Source organism: Protopterus annectens, chromosome 8.part0 (genome assembly GCF_019279795.1).
Source record: "Protopterus annectens isolate FY-2018-M chromosome 8.part0, PAN1.0, whole genome shotgun sequence".
NCBI classification, from domain to species: domain Eukaryota; kingdom Metazoa; phylum Chordata; order Ceratodontiformes; family Protopteridae; genus Protopterus; species Protopterus annectens.
This window is the reverse complement of record NC_056741.1, coordinates 1799161162-1799181417: the sequence shown is the minus strand read 5'-3', so window position 1 is coordinate 1799181417 and position 20256 is coordinate 1799161162. Positions and strand designations below refer to the sequence as shown.

Here is a 20256-nt window from a genome sequence, read left to right as displayed (position 1 = left end):
CTCATTTCATTCCATACTCCCCTCACTAAAATGCAGCACTGATAACTCAACATGGGAGTTGTCTACCCCCGCACCCAAGCAAAGGACTGCTGTCTGTGATTTGTTTTACATGAAGTCCAACCACAGTCAAAATGGTGTGGTGTCATCTGGGATTCATAGGTTCAGATAGACTGATCCATCTGTAGCCTAGCAAACATCCTACCCATTTAACAAGACATGAGTTAATACCAGACATTGACCTAGATTTGGTCCTTTTCAATGAGGACTAGAGGAGCCACACCAGGGGTTTACCAATTCAGTCATCCATGTTACATTTGAATGTTCAGAGCTCTTCTGCTTAATCAAGGTGGTCAGTTCCATAAGATAATCTCTGAAAGATGTCAAAGTCCTGTTAATGCTACTATAGAACTTTATTTCGTGAAGGTGTTCAGCATTAGTTTGTGAACATGGAGTGTGACTTTCAAGGCCTTTGTAGGCAAAACAAAGATGCCGTCCTCTCTGTGGTTGGGAAATGGAAGAGTGATAAGTTTGAGTACTTCAAGGAGGATATGCTCTTCATTTCTAGAAAGAAAAACTTGTCTCGAGTGGGGTCATGTTATAGTGGACTACATGCCAGCATAAACATTGTATCCTGTTGGTCTGAGGGAAGAGTAGCTGGGGACTGAATTTTGTGCATCTAGATATGCCTCTGGTAATTGCCTGGCTGTATAAGAATTTCTTGTTGGTCAGATGAGGTTCAAGAGCTCATTGTTGGTGAAGGTTAAAGTCCCCTAATGTCGGTCCATTTTTAGGAGATGTCATCTGTGTGATAGCAGGAGTTTCCAGAGAAATGAAAGCTGTATTTTACCTTTTACTCTTTGAAGTTGTGGCCCCAAGAACCACATGATAGCAGGTGTGCGTGTTTGTGTGCGTGTTTGTGTGCGTGTTTGTGTGCGTGTTTGTGTGCGTGTTTGTGTGCGTGTTTGTGTGCGTGTTTGTGTGCGTGTTTGTGTGCGTGTTTGTGTGCGTGTTTGTGTGCGTGTTTGTGTGCGTGTTTGTGTGCGTGTTTGTGTGCGTGTTTGTGTGCGTGTTTGTGTGCGTGTTTGTGTGCGTGTGCTATCAGGTCAAGGGCTAGCCTCACAAGCAATCCCCTGATGGCTTGTCACAATCCAGGCCACCTCAGAGTGAAACCTGTGACTCCTAGGCTCTGGTTCCCTAGGGTTTCATCTGAGCCCAAGAAACAAAAGCTGGGCTCTGGTCAGGTCTCCCCCCACCAGCACTCCCATTTGATTTCAGCAGCATCCTCCCACTCCACTTGGAGCCTGTCAAAAGTGGAGATGAACCAGATGATGCAGAGGTTTATCTGCAGTCTGATATAGATGGAGGGGGGGAGGGGGGGGGGTCTTGCTGGGACCTTCTCACTCCAGATCAGGTCCCTTTCAACCCTTGTTCCATCCTACTCCAATCCGACCCATGGTTTTGGATATTGGATCCAAGGACTATGAGTCAAGGGCTCAGCACATATGGTACCCTGTACCTCTATGGCTGGTGCCTTGAGTTTGTCCAATTGGATTGGATCCAAGCTCTTGGAGCTGCAGCCTCAGTTGGATCCAAGGGGGTGTTTTCCTGAGAGGAAGCGTCCCTCTTCTGCGTCTCTGCTCCAACTCCCCTGTTGGGGCAAGGGGGGAGTGACTTCCACATTTTCTGCCCAGGAGACACATTTCCCCTCTGCTTTTGATGTGGTGGAGAAGGCTCTTGCTGAGTCGAGACCTCAGACTGTCTCATCCTCTGAATCCATCCAGACCCCCCTGGCTCTGTGTGGTTCTGGCCATCTGTCCCTCTCTGGGACAGCCTGTGCCCATAATGCCCCAGGTAGTTCCACCTTCAGAACAGCCTGTTTGCAAGGCCTCCCCAGACGGTCCTGAGGAGGCCCTCCTGCAAGCATATGTGGTAAAAGGAGACACTTGGACTCTAGTCCCTCAGAGGACACAGATTTGGATGAAGGGAAAGGCTCCCCAAGGTCACCCTCCCTCATTGTCTCCTTTTGGGGACCTCATGCTCCTGGGGGTGACTAGTCTGTTTCTTGAGGCTTCAGCACAGGCCCATCTACCTCTTGGGTGTCGCCTTCTGCTGACCCACTTGTAGAGCTAATAACATCTAGGGCTTGGAAGGAGCCAGACAGAGCCAATCCCCAAGCGGCCAGATAAGGTTTGAGTCCCCCTGCTGACCAGCTTCATTGGCACAAGGGGTCCTCTGTAGATGCTATGGTGGTTGCCAAGAAGGAGCTTGCTCAGGAGAGCTCCACAGTCCACCCTCCTGACAGTCAAGAGTGATCAATTTAGGAAGAGTTTATGCTTCAGCAACTTTCTCTGAGGGTGCTGAACTACATGGCGCATGTTTTGACTCAAAAGAGATCTTAAGGAAATCATGTAGTAGACCCTGGGGTCCATGCCTACAGAGGGCAGGGAGACATTTGCAGGAATGGCCACCCTAAAAGCAGTAGCAAATACATCTGTGTTTGCTGTCCCATGCCACAGAGGGAGCCACACTTGACAGCAGGGACAGGCATTATGCCTGGCTCCTCTTATTTCAATTTACAGAGCCCTTAAAGTCATTACCAATGCCCCTTACAATGGTGCTTCCCTTTTCAGGAAGACTGACTTTAGTCCAGAGCAAGAAGGATGGGAGGAGTGTCTGCTGTTGGAATCCAGTTCTTTCTGCCTCAAAGGTCCTTTTCCAGGAACCAGCGAGGCCCAAATAATTGGTTCCACAAGTCTCTGGCATTTTCCCAGAACGGTCAGGGCTGCCATTCCCCAGAGGCAGAGTGGAATTTGATACCACCCTAGAGGCAGAAGGGGGGTCATTATTTCAGGTCCCAAGAACCCTTCTCTGATAAACCTGGGCAGCAGCCCTGAGGGGTTGCCTGACTGCTCTGCTCTTCTTTGGAGTCAGTCTGGGGTAGCTTGTCACTACACCTTCTAGCATGGGAGTCCATAACAGATTAATGGTTGTTGAGCATCATATCCAGAGGGTATTCCGTTCAGTTCCAGGAACCTCCCCCATCCAACAAAGCTATCCTGGATGGTCCCACCTGTGCAGTGGGAGGCTGCAGCAGTACAAATAGATTCACTGCTAAGAAAATCCAACTGGTCCCCCTAGACCAGCCTGGGTCTGGAGTTTATTCCAGGTTCTTTTAGTGCTGAAAGACTGGATACCTCGGACCAGTCTTGCATCTGTCCAGATTGAACTTGTCTAACAGACTGGGCAGGATATCCATCTAGAATTTTATCTGCAAGCCAAAGACTGGATGTGCGCTCTCGTGTATGTGCCCCCCCCCCAGGGTGCATTCCATCAGGTGCTCCTGGAGGTTCCTTCACTTCCAGCTGGGAGCCAATCATTGTAAATTTCAAGCACTTCCCTTTGGTCTCATGACAGCCCCCCAGGTGTTCACCAAGGTAATTGCAGTAGTAGCAGCTCACCTGAGGCTTCAGGTATTCGGGTCTTTCCATATCTGGACAACTGGCTCTTTACTGCCCCTTCAGAGAATCTACTTTAAGCCAGGGACTCCTTCTATTGGCTAGCCAACAAATTGGGCATCACTATCAAAATCTGCTCTACTCCCAGTTCAGGTTTTGGATTTCATTAGGGCACGGCTGGACACATTACAAGCAAGTTTTGTTCCTCAAGTTAGACATGATACACAGTACGAGGCTATACTTACACATTCTTCAGACCCACTTACCGACAGCAGAGGCAGTAGCATTGGAGTCAGTTGCGGTCACAATCTATATTCTTCCAGTGGCACGCCTTCATGAGTGTTGCAGTGGATGCCTGCAATTCAGTGGTCCCTGTTGGATCTCCCCTTGTCCTTTCTGGTGAGCATCTCTCTAGTGTGCAGGGACTCCCTTTGGTGGTGGATTTAGTCTACAGATCCCCTCAAGGGACATCCATTCCAACCTGCCTTTCCCAAGACCATGGACAACTCCCTATTGGGGTTGAGGGGGCATTGCTCAGGTAGGACCATCCAAGGCATGTGGTCCCCCTTCCAAGACATTTCTGCGCATCCAGTGTTCTAGAGATGAGCAGTTCTCCTTGCGTTGTCTTCCTCGGATGTCAATTCAGACCAGACTGTCAGTGGTCTGGTATATCAACAAACAAGGGGGAACCAGATCTTGTCCACTGTCGAAGCCATGAGTGTGGGCGATCTCCACCCACCACTTTCTGGTGGCAACACATTCCTGGACGGTCCAACCTTCCAGCAGACAGGCTCAGCAGATCTATCCTGATGCCTTGCAAGTGGTCTCTGAACCCTTCAGTAGCAGAACAGATCTTTCTAGAGTGGGGTCGTCCTTGCTGTGATCTTTGTATCTCTTTCCAATGTGAAATGCTGTAAGTTTTTTCGCTCAACCCCCTGCCGGGGGGCTTCCTTCCTTTAGAATGTTGACACTCCAAACTCTATTCGTTATTATTTCACAGGGATAGATACAAAATGCTTACCTTCCCATTCAGCCCATGTTCAGGAAACACTTATGTTTTTCTGTGGGTTCCTGGCATTTTCAATTCCTGCCTTGCCCTTTGGACTTTCTACAGCACCAAGGGGGTTCAAACCCACCTCCATAGGTATCCCAAGGGATAAGAAACTGAGTAATGCTACTCAATGCCAGAAGTCTAAACCTCAAGATGCACGCACTCGAAACTCTCCTTAGCATGGAGAACATCGATATCTGTGCAGTAACAGAAACCTGGTTCAGGGCTCCTGAGAGCACCCCAGCACTACCAGGTTATACCTCATACCATGCTTTTCGGCCCCAAAACTTGGACCGAACCACAAAAGGAGGGGAGTATCTGTTCAGATACCCACACCTCCAGGTTGCTGGCAAAGCACGAAGCATCAGAGACTATCCATGTGCAAACACTGGGTAAAACTGCCTTCCAGTTTATAGCCTGCTACAGACCACCCTCCCAAACCCAGGAACCCCACTCGGCCTTCCTGAGAACACTGGAAAATATGAAGGTCTCTCCAAACACCATTATATTGGTGACTTCAACTACCCAAACATAGACTGGGAGCATTACTCTAGCTCCAACACCTAAGCCCAAAGGTTCCTAGAATTTATAAACTCAAATGCTATGGAACAACTTGTTACCACTCCCACAAGAGGGGAAAACATACTGGACCTGATCATCACCAGCATGGGGACTCTATGCTCCAGATCAGAAGTGTATCCCTCACTGGTAAGATCAGACCATAAACTAATCTCACTGGATATTCACATCCTGACCCCACTCCCTGCCCAGAAAACCATAGTGAAAAACTTCTCAAGCAAATTTCACACTCCTCAAAACTGAGGGAATCCTTCAAAGCCCCCAGGCCTGTGGAAAATACGGCCCAGACCGCATAATCCTTTATAAATGCATTCTATGAACACCTTCAGGAATGCATGGATCATGCAATCCCAAACAAAACCAAGACCCAATCCTCCAAAGGCAGATGTCCTGTCTGGTGGACCCCAGCCATAAACAAACTATACAATAGGACGAAGCTACTAAATGATGGAGCAAAATCCCAAAAAGGGAAGGCATCACTGATCAGTATTGGCAAAAAACTACGGGCACTCATAAAATTGTGTAAGGCCAGCTTCGAGAGAAAAATTGCACAGGACACTAAGGATAATCACAAGGCTTTCTTTAGTTGTTGGGAACCTGGGTGGTAATTCCCAGATATGGTCAGAATTGGTCCAAAATGACAAAATGCACCGAACCCACAGACATTGCCAACATCCTAGCTGACAGGTTCAGTGCAAACTTCTCCCCCCCCCCCCCTTCCCACCCAAAAGGGCAAATATCTATCCCAGCAGAGTGCTGCCCCCTGACATCTCAGATGCTCAGGTAAGAGCCGCCCTCTCCAAACCAAAAACATCAATGAGACCAGAGTGTGTCCCGGGCTGCGTCCTACATGAACTCCAGGAAGAGCTAAACACAAACATAAAACTACTGTTCAGTCTCGGCCTTACTACAGGATATGTGCCCAAAAAGTGGCGTACAGCAACAGTGGTCCCTCTCCATAAAGGTGGTGCCTCAACGGATCCTGGAAACATCTCCCTATAAGCCTGACTAGCTTGGTCTGCAAAGTTATGGAAAGGATCATCATGGACCTCATAAAGATATTGGGGACCTACAGACACTGGATCCTACCCAGTTCGGCTTTAAGGGCAGATCCTGCCTCTTAAATCTGGCTTCTTTGAAACAGTCACAAAGGCCATTGATGAGGGGAAGGTGGTCTACACAGCTTACCTGGACCTCGCAAAAGCCTTCGATACAATACCCCACTCGGGCATTATAGATGAGCTCACCAGCTTAAATATAAACCCCTATGTCACTAGATGGATTGCAAACTGGCTCAAGGACAGAACCCACATGGTTAGAATTGCTGGAGCCATGTCTGACTCCAAACAAGTTACAAGTGGTGTCCCACAAGGCTCAGTCCTGGGAGACCTCTCGTTCGGTATATATTTCTGAGGTACAGGCCAACACGGAAGGACTGTGGCTGACAAAAGTTCACAGGTGACTGCAAACTGGGCGCCATAATACTCTCCAGCCGACAAGCATCCTCCAAAAGGGCCTCATAGAAACAGACAACTGGTGCCAGAGCCATGGCCTTAAGCTAAATGCCAAAAAGTGTATAGTCATCCCCTTTGGCAAAAACAAAGTGCCCACAAATTACCACGTAGGTGGTAATCCATTAAGTAAGTAATTGGGGGACCTGGGGACCCAAGTTGATAGCAATCTCTCATTTGACAACCACGTGGCCAAAGTGGCTAGAAAAACATTTTGTATAGCCCACCTAATCATGAAGGGATTCGCATCTAGATCAGGGGAGGTCATCGTGCCTCTTTGCTCATCCCTCATCAGGCCCATAATTGAGTACAATGCCCCTTTTGGGTTGTACCTTACCAGACACCTGCAGCAACTGGAAAGACCCCAAAAGTACCTCGCGAAGAAGATCAAAGGGCTCAAACAGTTGCCATATGCTGCCCGGTTACAGAAACTCCAGCTCTACTCAGTGGCATGCCGCCTGTTAAGAGGCGATCTGTGCCTGACTTATAAAGCCATGTCCAACCCGGAATTAATGAACATGCTGCACCTCCAATCCAAATCCCATCTAGCTACATGCTCGACTTGAACCTCAGCACTGAAATAGGACATGCTGGAGGGACAGATTCATAACCCAGAGGCTCCCTTCACTCTGGAATAAAATCCCAGTCCAGGTTAGGCAGAGTCCCTTATCGACTCCAAGAGGAATCTTGAGTGGATGGGAGATTGTAGGTTTACCCCGGGTATCACTTCTGTGTCTCTGTTAGACAGAGGCACAGTATACTAACCTCGAAAAAGAGCATAGCAAAATAAGTTTAAAATGGGTGGCAAGCCAAACACATTCTGGCTAGGCTTATAAATGCCCTAGGGCAGATTGCCTAGTATGAACCTATGAACAAAATGCGTGGCTCCAGTGATTGCACATTGCAAGTTTTTGGGTATCCTAATTCATCCATACCTGGATGACCTGCTCTTACAGGTACCAACTTGCATTTTACTCCAAAATCTGGAGACCACCATTTTTCTTCTAGGGAAACTGGGATTCGCCAACTCCATGACATCAGTCCTAACCTTCACAAAACAATATTTTCCTGGGTTGTCTAATCCAGACAAGTCACTTCCAAAGATGCAGGACCTTTGGTTCTTTCACTCCCTTCTCTTGATTCGCATCATGGCCGTGGAGTTCCTCAGGGTGCTGGGATTCATGGTTTCAACCATTCCCATGGTGCCAGTGGCAAAACTCCACATGTGGAAATTGAGTGGTTCCTCAGATTTATGTGGACCTAGTATTCTCTTCCACTAGAGTACAGTCTCCCTCCTCCCTTCTCTAAAGAGGGAACTGCTCTGGTGGATCCAACAGATGACCCTAAATGGCTAGCTCGGCACCTTCTCACCCCAGTCCTAGAACTTAACAGATGCATCAGCCGTAGGCTGGGGGTGGCCTTTGGTAGCTGGTACAGTTCAGGGAGTTTGGTATCCCTCCCAGAAAACGGAACTCATCAAGATCAGAAATGCGAGTGCTGCTCCTAGCTCTACAAGCATTTCACACTCTTTGCCCAGGCCCTCTCAAACTGTTCAAACTTGACAGTCCTGGTATGTGAACAAGCAGGGGGGGCAGATTTTATCTTTGCAGGTTGGTTCTTCTGGTATGGGAATTTCTTGCCCAGTACCACATGGCTATGTTCTGGCAGTGTACTTTCCCTCCAGATGGAACCTTGTGACTCTCTGAGCAAATCCTTGACCCAGTCCCATGAATGGCTGCTTCACATGGATGTGTTCCTGGACATAATCAACCAATGGGGTATTCCTCAAATAGATTTGACCCCCCACCCAAACAGATAATTTCCAAAATGTGCTGATCCCAACTCCTCTGGTTTAGAAAGTAGACACTTCTTTGCTTGGAAGATGCTGTATGCATTCCCTCCCCTTCCTCTTAAGGGATCTGTTAAAGATTCTATAGGACCAACCAAATCTTGCTGCTGAATCCCTTTTGGCCAAGACAGCACTGGTTTCCCCCTTCTGCAGTTAGCCTAGGGCCATCACGGCAAGTTAACCCAGAGAGTGGACCTTCACACAACAAAGCATCCCTGATATCCACACCTGTCAACACAGCAGCTGATGCTGTGGGTGATTAGAATTTTAATTCCTTCAAACACCTATTTTCCAAGGATGTGCTCAGGGTTTTGCAGGAGGCCAGAAAACCAGTACTAGGAAATCTTACATTTCCAAATAAGATTTTCACTATGTTGAAGAACCAAGAGCCACTGACAGTGGGAATCCCAGTGGTTTTGTCTCTTGTGTGAATTGTTTTCTGCTGGCATGGCTTATGTCTGCAGTTTTTTGCTTTTCTCACCCTCTACCATGTAGATTTGAGGTGGAACAATTTCTTAAGGGCATCCTTCACATTTGGCCTCCCAGGAAACCTGTTCCTCCTTGGGACCTTTAATATTTATATAATTTTTTTTTTTTTAATTGACCCGGGCTCCATTTTGAGCCCACATCTTCTACCTCCCTAAAACATTCTTGCAAAACTGTTTTAGTGGCCTTTATTTTTGGCTAGAAGGGTGTCAGACCTGCTACCACACACCACACCCAACCACCTTGGCCTTTCATAAGAACAGGGTATCCTTGAGAGCAAACGCTTTTATGCCAGAAGTGGTTAATGAGGTATCCCTTAACCAGTCCATTCAATTACCCACCTTTCCTTTTCTCCCCAAAACCACGGTGAGGAGGCACTGCATTCCTTAAATGTATATAGATTTAATCTGGACAAGACCTAAAGCCAAGCTGTCTATCTGGGAAAACTGATGAGCTGTTTAACTTTCACCCCAGGCCTCTGGGTTTACCTATTTTCAAAGACTATTTCCCATTGTTACTTGTTCCAGGCCTCTGGGTTTACCTATTTCAAAGACTATTTCCCATTGTTACTTGTTCCATGGAAAGCCTCTCCACCTGTGGCTTCCTCTAAGGTAGTCTTCAAGGGCTTGGATAACCATGCTATCCTTGAAGCAGCCACCTGGTCTTCTGTTTACCTTTACCAAACATTTCAAACTGGATGGCATCTCCAGATCCAGAGCTAGATTAGCAAAAGCCATGCTGCAGTATTCTACCCCCCGGTCTGTTTTGCTTGGATGTACTGACCATACAACTCAGTCTGGCATTCAGTTCTGAGGTTATGTGCATATGTTGCTTTATGGCATACAGCTGACTGCAGCCTACATGCGATAGTGTACCCTTGAGTACAAGAATTGTATACTGACGTCTGGTTGCTTTCTGTCAGGAGACTTTTTTGTTATGAGTACTGCAGCAGTGAAGGACAGCTATGGTTATAGTAAGATTTTATACAACTATTCTTTCTCAAACCATGTGGTAGTTCCCTGGCCAAATACATCACTAGCCTTGGGGATTTAGTTTGCCCATGATTTTGCCACCAGTTTGGGATCAACTTTTTTGTTGGATGCCCACCTCCTTCGGGGATTCATTGACTACAGATGACAGATGACTGCAAGTTGAAACCAGTCGGTCAGCCAGAGCCCTTTGGTGTTTGCTTTTACATTAGAAATTAATGGAAAACAGGTCCTGGCACTGAACACTGGACTACACTGGTGACGGGTCTCTGGACATAACCTCCCTTATTTTGATCTGTGTCCTGTCTGAGCAATCCACTGGGTGATGTAACGGGTTTATTTTGCTTTTCTACCCTTCCTGAGTGGATGCTTGTATAAAAAGCCTTGGCCAGGTTGGTGTGCTGTATATACAATTTTACCTTCAGCTATTGCTTTGACCTTTTCAAAGTCCACCAGGTTGACTAAGCATGACCTGCCCTTGAATCCAAACTGGTCCAGTGTTTTGAGGTACCCTATGTCCTTAGTTCCATGAGGAGTCCTGGCTTTGCATATTGAGGCTTATCTAACTTGTGGGTCTGATAGGTGCTTTATGCAGGGGAATGACCATTTCTATTCTCCATTCACTTTATACAAAATCTGTATGGAGGCATAGGTTAACAATGTTGAGGGTGGCTAAATTGTGCTTTAAAAATTCATACAAGGGTATTGTTAAGACCCATTGATTTATTTTTTAGCTTTTGTAGTTTCATAGGTGAATACTAGGCTAACTGCCCTTAATGACCATTTTACGCCTGGCCAGTAATGCAAGGTCAGAATCGAACCAGTACTTTGTCTGATGTTAAAATCTTAACCATTATTCCAAACCAACCCCATGGCACTCTTGTGATATCTGGGGGCAAGTCCGTTTCAGGTAGTCTTGTGGGTTAGACTGAGGAAAAAGAGGGGTAAAGTTAAAGCTATATTTATCCGCAATTAGGTTTGTTATATTTTCAGCTTCATTGTAGGCAACCTCATTCTCAGCTTGGCACATTCCTGCATTGTGTTTGAGTGCAAACGCATGCAAACAGAAGTAAAGCCTTGATTGTCTTTGGCTTGGGTGGCTGTTTGGCCTCAAACTTTGCTCTGGATGTTTACACTCCTGAGTTAATTTTATTTCATTGACTCTCATTCTGGGAGTTTTCTTTGGGTCAAAATTCCCAAGTTTATTGTCCCACCGTGGGGTTTTGTTTCTGGGACTTGCTTTCCACTTGTTTCTACAAGATACAGCTGCATCTGTGCAGCTGTTTCAGGTGGTGTGCTTGTTTACCCCATTTTTCTGCAGTTAACTGAGTGGTAGGGATTTGAAGCTTGCCAATATATTTAGGAGTAGGTAGTTTATCTTGGAGAAATTTCTAAAGGTCCTTTGTGTGGAAAGGGCATCTCCTCTATTTTGAATACTGCTTTTTGGTCGGACCAACCTTCTAGGGGTTAAGTTATGCAAGGGATGGTGCAAGATTCCCTCAGTGAGGATAACGTCAAGATGTTCCCCCTAGTGGGTACTCTTGTCAATAGCACTGAACAAAGTCCAGGAATCTGTGCTTGTGTACTAGTGGTAGTGTTGGTTTCCCAGTCTATACTTGGATAATTTAGATCACCTAGGAAAATGGTACTCTAGATGAACAGGAATCAGTAGGTACTGGGTACTGGCTAATGACACAAAGCCACTAAAACTATATAACTTTTATATATGGTCCAGGATCTTTATGGTATGCTTTGCCGACCTTAATGCTTGTCTTTTCTGGATGAATAAGTTCATTCTTCTAATTCTGTGATCCTTTTCCCAGAAGAAAAGTAATTTTTCTCCTTTTGTTTTAACACAGCAAAGATTTTATAAATACAGCCAGGATGTTTACCTTCCAAAGCCTTCTTGGGGCAACCACACCCCTATCTTTAGAGATGCTGGACTGGCGCTGAAGGCATACCGTTACTATGATCCCAGCACTTGTGGTTTCGATTTCGCAGGTGCTCTGGATGACATTTCTGTAAGTACAAAGTAAATGTCATTGTAGTAATTTTACTTCTGGATCTGTGAGCATGCATGTTTGCTTCATTTATGCAACATGGGGGGGGTACCAAATCTGAAGGGTATTCTGTGCTGTGTTTTTTTTTCAGTACATGGTACAATTTAAGCATGCATTGCTAACTGGGCTTTAAAATAGTGCCAATCAGAATTCTAGTAATATCAAATTTGGTGAGTTCATTGTCTGGTTATAAACATGCAACGGCAAATTTATGTACAGACTGAAGGGGAAATTCTTTTGTTCAGCTGTACATCCAGAACTTAAAACAAATCTGGGGTAGGGCAGACAACTAAATCAGATGTGCTCCATTCTAAAACAGTGTATGGTTCAGAAATTAGCTACCATTTTTGCTTGTTGACATTCTCATTTTTCAGGAAAAACTATAATGAAGTACCCAGCTGCCAACGTGAATGTATTTAGACCACAGGTATGCTCCATACCAAGATGAGAGGCAGAGCTGTGATGACACTAGTTCAGTACTTTTAATATTTTAACTTTTGCACAGATTCAGGTTGAGATTTCAATTAAACCTGACTTGTGTTGCTCTTACAGCTATATGGCACTAAAATGTTTGGAGTATAAATGGTTTAGTGGTTAATTTTGCCATTCTCTTCTGTGCAATCTGCATATGTAAAGAACAAAACATTTGATGTGAATGCTTAAGGTAATGAGAACCTTTTTTGCCCATTTGCATAACTAGGAACATGTCTTAAAGTCTTGTGTTTAAACTTTTGGAATAGGTTTAAAAATGGTGTGGTTTGAGCAAACAATGGGTGTGAATTGCTTAATTTGCCCCACATAAAAGCTGTTGCATGTTTTCTGTGTCCCTGGGTATAGAAACTCGTAAGCATGTCATCCCACTGCTTTTTCTCAGCAAGTTATACTGGGATTCGAGCAGCTTGGTGTCTGGTTTGCTTGAATAACATTTACAAATGTGAAAATGAAATATCTGAGGAGCGGTATTAAAGCAGGACCGACTGATACTGAACTGGAGTGACTGAAGTTCAGTATGGGGGCAATGGTTTGGCTTCAGGAGCTTTGTGGCAGAGGCTGTAGGATCTTCAGAAGAGGATTGGGGGGAGGATACTTGGTACATGAACTACTTGAAGGGCAGGTCTTAGCTTGTCCCTGAAAGGATGGAAGTGCCCAGAATTTGGTTGGAAAGATGTAGTTGGATTGTATCTTTTTAAATGAATATGAAGTTGTCCAATGCAGAAAGTGGGATTTCTGGTATGGCATCTCTGCATTTTCTTTGTGCAACCTGACCAGGGGCATCTGAGTTTTGTCATCTAGGACCTTCAATGTCTAATTATATGGCTGCCCTTTAGGCCAAAAAATTGTCCTCAACCAAATGGCTTTGCCCTCCAGTTGTAACAGCCTGCTAAAATTCCTAACCTAGTAAGGTCCACAAGAATAAATGTTGCTATCCCTAATCTACTTGAGCAAATTCAAGGAAGCCTGGAGGCCTCCCTCTTTGGTTAACTAGTCAGTGGGAATGTTTTTGGGATATGATCGTATATTAGGAATTGGTTAAAACAGGAAAATAACATGATTGTTGTAATCATGCCTTGAACACTTGTGCATCACCTTTTTGGAACACTTGTGCATCACCTTTTTTTGGCATGCCTTTTTTGAGTGTCTTAAATTCCACTGGTATTTTACATAGAGTAATACCCCCAGTCCTATGCAGTTTTTTCCCCATAGGCTGTTCCCACTTGCCTAGTCCATCACCTGAGGTGTTTCTCCATGGGCAGTTCCTGTTTAAGTGCATCTCTATGCTAAGATATTAACACTGACCGTTGCCTGAATAAATGTTTTAGCAAAGTAGTATCGCCATATAACCTTTTTTGCTTGGAGCAAGCCGCTTGTGCTCTTGCTGGGGGCTCTGCTTCCATCCCCTGGTCTGTGTATATTTGCTCCAAGTCTGCACAAACTCTGCGAAAAGATGACTGAAGAAAATGTTTACCCTCTTAAAGTAAAGCAACCAAAACAACTAAACCACACTTGTGACGTGTTGACAGTCTTCTGTCATTGTTAACATTGCCAACAAAAGCAATGTTTTTACACTTTGACTGGTTAGTCCTTGGCCAATGCCCTTTGGTGACATGGCTAGAACTTTGCTGTCTATAGCACTGCCTTTCCAAGTACTGTCTTGGATGTTTAATAGGTTCATAGGTTCATAGGTTTATACTAGGCTATCTGCCCTAAGGCATTTATAAGCCTAGCCCAAATTTTTGTGGCTTACGCCACCCCTTATATGAAAAAATACTGTGCCCATTAGTTTGTTGTGCCTCTGTCCAGCAGTGACACAGAGATGATTCCCGGGGTAAACCTACGATCTCCCATCCACAGGTCTAGATTTCTCTTGAACAGAGTCAGCGAGGTGCTCTGCCTCACATGGACCGGGATTTTATTCCACAGCATAGGGAGTCTCTGAGTGATAAATCTATCCCTCCAGCACGTCCTATTTATATCCGTGCTAAGGTTTAAGTCGCTTGCTCTAGTGGTTTTGGTGGATTTGGATTTTTGAGGTGGAGCATGTCCATTAATTCCGGGTTGGACATGGCCTTGTATGTCAGGCACATGTCACCTCTGAGCAGACGGTATGCGACTGAATAGAGCTGGAGTTTCTTCAATCTGGCAGCATATGACAGATTTTGGAGTCCCTTTATCCTTTTGGTGAGAAACTTTTGGGGTCTCTCCAATTGCTGCAGATGTCGGGTGAGATACATCCCGAATGGGGCATTGTACTCTATCATTGGTCTGATAAGTGAAGAGTACAGGGGAACAATAACCTCACTAGATCTGGATGTGAATCCCTTCATGATCAGGTGGGCAATGTAGAAGGTCTTTCTAACCACTTTAGCAATGTGAGTGTCAAAAGAAAGGCCACTGTCAACCTGGGTCCCCAGGTCCCTGAACCTCTTCTGTGCTTAGTGGATTGCCACCTATATGGTAGCTTGGGGTTACCTTGTTTTTTCCGAAGGGTGTGACTATACATTTTTTTGCATTTAACTTCAGGCCATGGCTCTGGCACCAGCTATCTGTTTCCATGAGTCCCTTTGAAGGATATCCGTGTCTGATGCACTTTCCACTATGGCGCCCAGTTTGCAGTCGTCTGCAAACTTTGTCAGCCAAAGTCCTCCTATGTTGGCCTGTACTTCTGAGAAGTAGATGCCAAACAATAGGGGGCCAAGGACCGAGCCCTGTGGGGACACCACTTGTGACCGTCTTGGAGTCTGACAGCGCCAGCAACTCTAACCCTGTGGGTTCTGTCCTTAAGCCAGTTTGCAACCCATCTTGTGACATATGGGTTTACATTTAAGCTGGTAAGTTTTTCTACAATACCAGAGTGGGGTATTGTGTCGAAGGCCTTTGCAAGGTCAAGGTAGGCTGTATGGACTGCCTTTCCCTCATCAATGGCCTTGGTGACTGTTTCGAAGTCTACCAAGTTCAAAAGGCATGATCTTCCCTTGACAAAGCCAAACTGGGTCGGGTCCAATGTCTGCAAGTCCCCTATATCTTTGTTTGAGCTCCATTATGATCCTCTCCATAGCTTTGCAGACTAGACTTGTTAAGCTTATGGGGCGGTAATTACCAGGGTCCGTAGAGGCGCCGCCTTTGTGGAGTGGGACAACAGTTGCCGTACGCCACTCCTTGGGCACGTATCCTGTGGTAAGGCTGAGATTAAACAGCTGCCTTATGTGCGGGTTTAATTCCTCATTTAGCTCGTGTAGCACACAGCCAGGGACACCATCCGGTCCCATTGATGCTGTGTTTTTAGCTTTAGAGAGAGCAGCTTTCACCTGCGCATTTGAGATGTCCGGGAGGCTACACTCGGCTGGGATAGTTATCTCTCCTTTAGGCGGGAGAGGGGGTGAAGTTTGCACTGAACCTGTCTGCCACTATGTTGGCAATGTCTGTGGGTTCAGTGATTTTTGTATCATTTTGGACTAATTCTGAGCATATCTGGGAGTTTCCACCCAGGTTCCTAACATAGCTGAAAAAGGCCTTATGATTGTCCTTTGAATCCATGGCAATTTTTCTCTCAAAATTGGCCTTAGTTGATTTTATGAGTGCTCGTATTTTTTTACTAATAATGATCAGAGGTGACTTCCCCTTTATGGATTTTGTTCTATCATGTAATAGCTTTCTCCTCTTATTGTAAAGTTTAATGGCTGGGGTTCACCAGACTGGACGTTTGCCCTTTGTGGAAAGAGTCTTGGTTTTATTTGGGATTGCCTGATCCATGCAGTCCTGGAGGTGTTCATAGAAGGCATTTGTAAGGGCTTCCGCAGCTTGGGTTGTGGTTTCCACTGGCTCAGGGGCCTTGAAGGATACCACACCAGTCTTGTAGTGTGAAGTTTGCTTTAGAGAAGTTCTTCACTATGGTCTTTTGTTTGGGGTGGGGGCGGGATGTGGATTTCCAGTGAGATTAGTTTGATCAGATCTCACCAATGAGGGATATACTTCCGGTGTGGAGCATTTTGTCCCCATGTTTGTGACAATGAGATCTAGTATATTTTCTCCTCTCGTGGGAACAGTGACTAGCTGTTCCATGGCATTTGAATTTATGAACTCCAGGAACCGTTGGGCTAGAAAGTTTAGGGCTTGAGTAATGTTCCCAGTCTATATTCGGGTAGTTGAAGTCACCCAATATGATGGTGTTTGGAGATACATTTATACCCTCCAGTGTCTTCAGGAAGGCTGTGTGGGGTTCCTGAGTTTGAGAGGGTGGCCTGTAGCATGCTACAATTTGTAGAGCAGTTTTGCCTATGGTTAGTTGCACCTGGATGGTTTCCAAGCTATGCGTTGCCACCAACCTGGAGGTGTGGGTATCCTTTATGAATATGGATACACCCCCTCCTTTTGTGGTGTGGTCCGGGTTTTGGGGCCGGAACGCATGATATGAGGTAAAACCTAATAGTGCCGGGGTGCTCTCAGGAGCCTTGAACCAGGTTTCAGTTACAGCACAGACCTCGATGTTCTCCATACTGAGAAGGGCCTCGAGTGCGTGCATCGTATATTAGGAATTGGTTAATCACATTTGCATATCTGTTATTAATAAATTGGTATGTTCCTCACTTGTGAGGTTTTTTCCTAGCAAGTATCTTTAGTTAATGTTTTGTGACTTTGTGGCTATGGCCTTTTGTGTCTAATTTCTATTAGTTTAGCCCCTGTTCCCCATGATTTTTTGTGGACCTACTCTGCACCAAACTCTTCAGTCAGCAAACTGTACAGGTTCTTTATGTATAAATTTATTGTAGAAGTCTTCATGCTAAATGTATCCACTCCAGATAGGTAACCTTTAATCTATTTCCAAGAACTAACCACTTCTGTTTGTTTTCAGAAAATTCCAGAACAGTCCATTATCCTTTTCCATGCCTGTGCACATAACCCCACTGGTGTAGATCCTAGGCCTGAACAGTGGAAGGAGATTGCTGCAGTAGTTAAGGTAAGAGTTTTGGAGTACAGTGCACTAACTTGTTTCTCTCTTGTGAAATAGACTGGAGGATGTGATGTCTTATTGGTTTTTAAACTAGTCTAAATTTAGTATTACTGTCTCTTAACCACTGTATATTTGAAGTACATAGTGTACAGTGAAATTCATTAGAGCCATTTTAAAATTCAGTCTCCTGTTAGACCTGACTGTGTACAACATTGAATTTTAAAATTGCTCCAATTTCCATCTCCTATTACACCAGATTCACAGCTGTTGAGGCTTACCTTACTTGCATAACTGTTAAAGTAAGCTGCAGGAAGCTGAGCAACAAAGCACAAACAATGGTCATCTACTTTGTGAATGAGTAGATGACCTGATATGTAGGCAGTCTTCACCTATGAAGTTCACCAATGCATACAAGAGTGTAAACTAAATGTTGGTTGCTGTAAGTTACATAAGTAGGGCTACCTGGTGGTTTGACTCCTGTTACCTACCAACAACTAGCAACTTGACTTTCTACCAGATATAAGTATTTTTTGTGGCTTTCCCACTGTTATTTAAGCTAGCGACTGCATTTCGCATGTTTTACTGCTACTTTAAGTGATTTCTGCATTTTACACTGTTTATTGCACTTTAAGTTACTAATTGTTGCAAATTGTTTCTGTAGGCTACACACTAAAGTGCGCTAGCCGATTTACAGCATTTATAGCATTTACTGTCTGTTTTTTTCCTTGTCTCTGTAATAAACAAAAAAAATCTCTTGTTTTCCCGCCTTACTGAACTAGAGTAGTCCAGTTTCAGAGTTGATGATCCCTGGGCTTTGTTTTTAGTTCCCGTTACTGATCCATTGCCTTATTAGGAAGGAGGGAAGTTTCTTTGCTCCCCAGTGGGAGTGGGAAGCACTGAGCGGCCTTTTTGTCTGATTTGGTGAAGTTTCAGCCAGAAACTAATAGTCCATTGGTCGTTTTGGGCCAATTCCTAGCTCCCTTCAGCCCCCTGCTGTAAAACACGCTAAACGTAGCTGATTTAGCTGAGTTACCACTGTTGCACACAAGAGCAGCGGCGGTTAAACAAGGTTAAACTATTTGGGCCATCTAAATTCCACTCTTCCAATTTTCCCTACTGCTGATCTAACCAGCATATCCTATAACTGAAAAGTTCATCTCTACTTGATTCCCAAGTAGACTATTCTCTATCTGTAAAGCCTAGCACTTACTCCTACAGTACTTGCACCTTGATAAAGCACTCTTATTATAGATAGTACCCCACCAGCCTAAAACCCACTTCCCCCGTCCTTTGAAAGTCTCTATCTACTACTTCTAGTATGTCGAGGGATCAGTTGCTAGTGTCCTCTCCAGCTCAACTGGTGAACCTGGGAATATTGAGGCAATGTTACAATTGCCTCATGTACACAGACAATCCTCTCCCTCTCCCACAAAACACAAATACATGCGAGAGATGCAACTATACGGCCAAACTGGAGGCTGAGCTCTCTCAACATAGGACTGGCAAGACCAGACAGGAGGAGAAGGTAACCACACACAATACATACCCAGTCACACATGGTACCATCACAACTTCAAATCATACACATACTCACACAAAGACATACTGGAGGCTCTGATCAAAAATTTACCAAAACAGCAGAGGCCACCAAAGCAGACACCCAAACAACTACCACCTCACGACCCAACACATGCAACACCTAGACCACACAGTCAGAGTGTCAAACAGTCACAGCCCTTAAGGCCAAACAAAATGCCAGACACACTTGTCATTGGTGATTCCATAGTCAGACACTGACGTCCCGCTCACCAGACTGAGTAAAGAGAAGGTCACAGTAAGCTGCCTGTCGGGCGCTAGAATCCGCCACATAACGCAAGCACTCAGGTCTCTCAACAGCAGGTACAAGTACGACTCATTGTCCACGCTGGTGTCAACGACCTGAGACGTACCTCCTTGGACTACATGAAAAGGGACATCAAGGAGCTCTCTGATTATGTAGCCCAGGCAGGTATGACCCTGACCTTGTGCAGTATCCTACCTTCACCTAGAATGATGCCACAATACAGTGATAAGATGATCAGCTTTAATAATTGGCTTAAATTCTGGTGTCATTCAAAGGGGATCCAATGTCTGTCTGCCTGGGATGACATGCTGGACAAGCCACGCTGCTTCGCAAGGGACGGCTTGCACCTGTCACCCCTGGGCTTCCGGATATTGGCAAAGGCTCTTGCCACCCCCATAGTGCCTTTTTTAGGCAAGGCTCAAATTCTAAAACCTACCACCCTAGAACACCAAAAAGGAAAAAAACTAAGGGTAATGCTGCTCAATGCCAGAAGTCTCAATCTCAAGATGCACGCACTTGAGGCCCTTCTCAATATGGAGAACATCGATGTCTGTGCTGTGACAGAAACCTGGTTCAAGGCTCCTGAGAGCACCCCAGCACTAACAGGTTTCACCTCATATCATGCGTTCTGGCCCCAAAATCCAGACAACACCAAGAAAGGAGGGGGGTGTCCATATTCATAAAGGACACCCACACCTCAAGGTTGGTGGCAACGCACAATGCATTGGAGACCATCCAGGTGCAATTAACCATAGGCAAGACTGCTCTGCAATTTGTAGCATGTTACAGGCCACCCTCAAACTCAGGAACCTCACATGGCCTTCCTGAAAACATTGGAGGGGATAAATGCATCTCCAAACACCATCATACTAGGTGACTTCAACTACCCTAATATAGACTGGGAACACTACTCGAGCCCGAACACTCTAACCCAAAGATTCCTGGAGTTCATAAACTCAAATGCCATGGAACTAGTCACCATCC

At 45.3% G+C, this 20256-nt stretch overlaps 1 protein-coding gene across 1 annotated transcript in view; it reads left to right on the top strand.

Moving 5' to 3' along the window:
- Positions 1–20256, top strand: part of GOT2 (glutamic-oxaloacetic transaminase 2) — a 167176-nt gene that overhangs the window by 82541 nt on the left and 64379 nt on the right. The window contains exons 5-6 of the mRNA XM_044081295.1: positions 11780–11941; positions 17331–17435. Coding sequence (XP_043937230.1) covers positions 11780–11941; positions 17331–17435 — 267 coding nt within the window. The remainder of the gene's footprint in view (positions 1–11779; positions 11942–17330; positions 17436–20256) is intronic.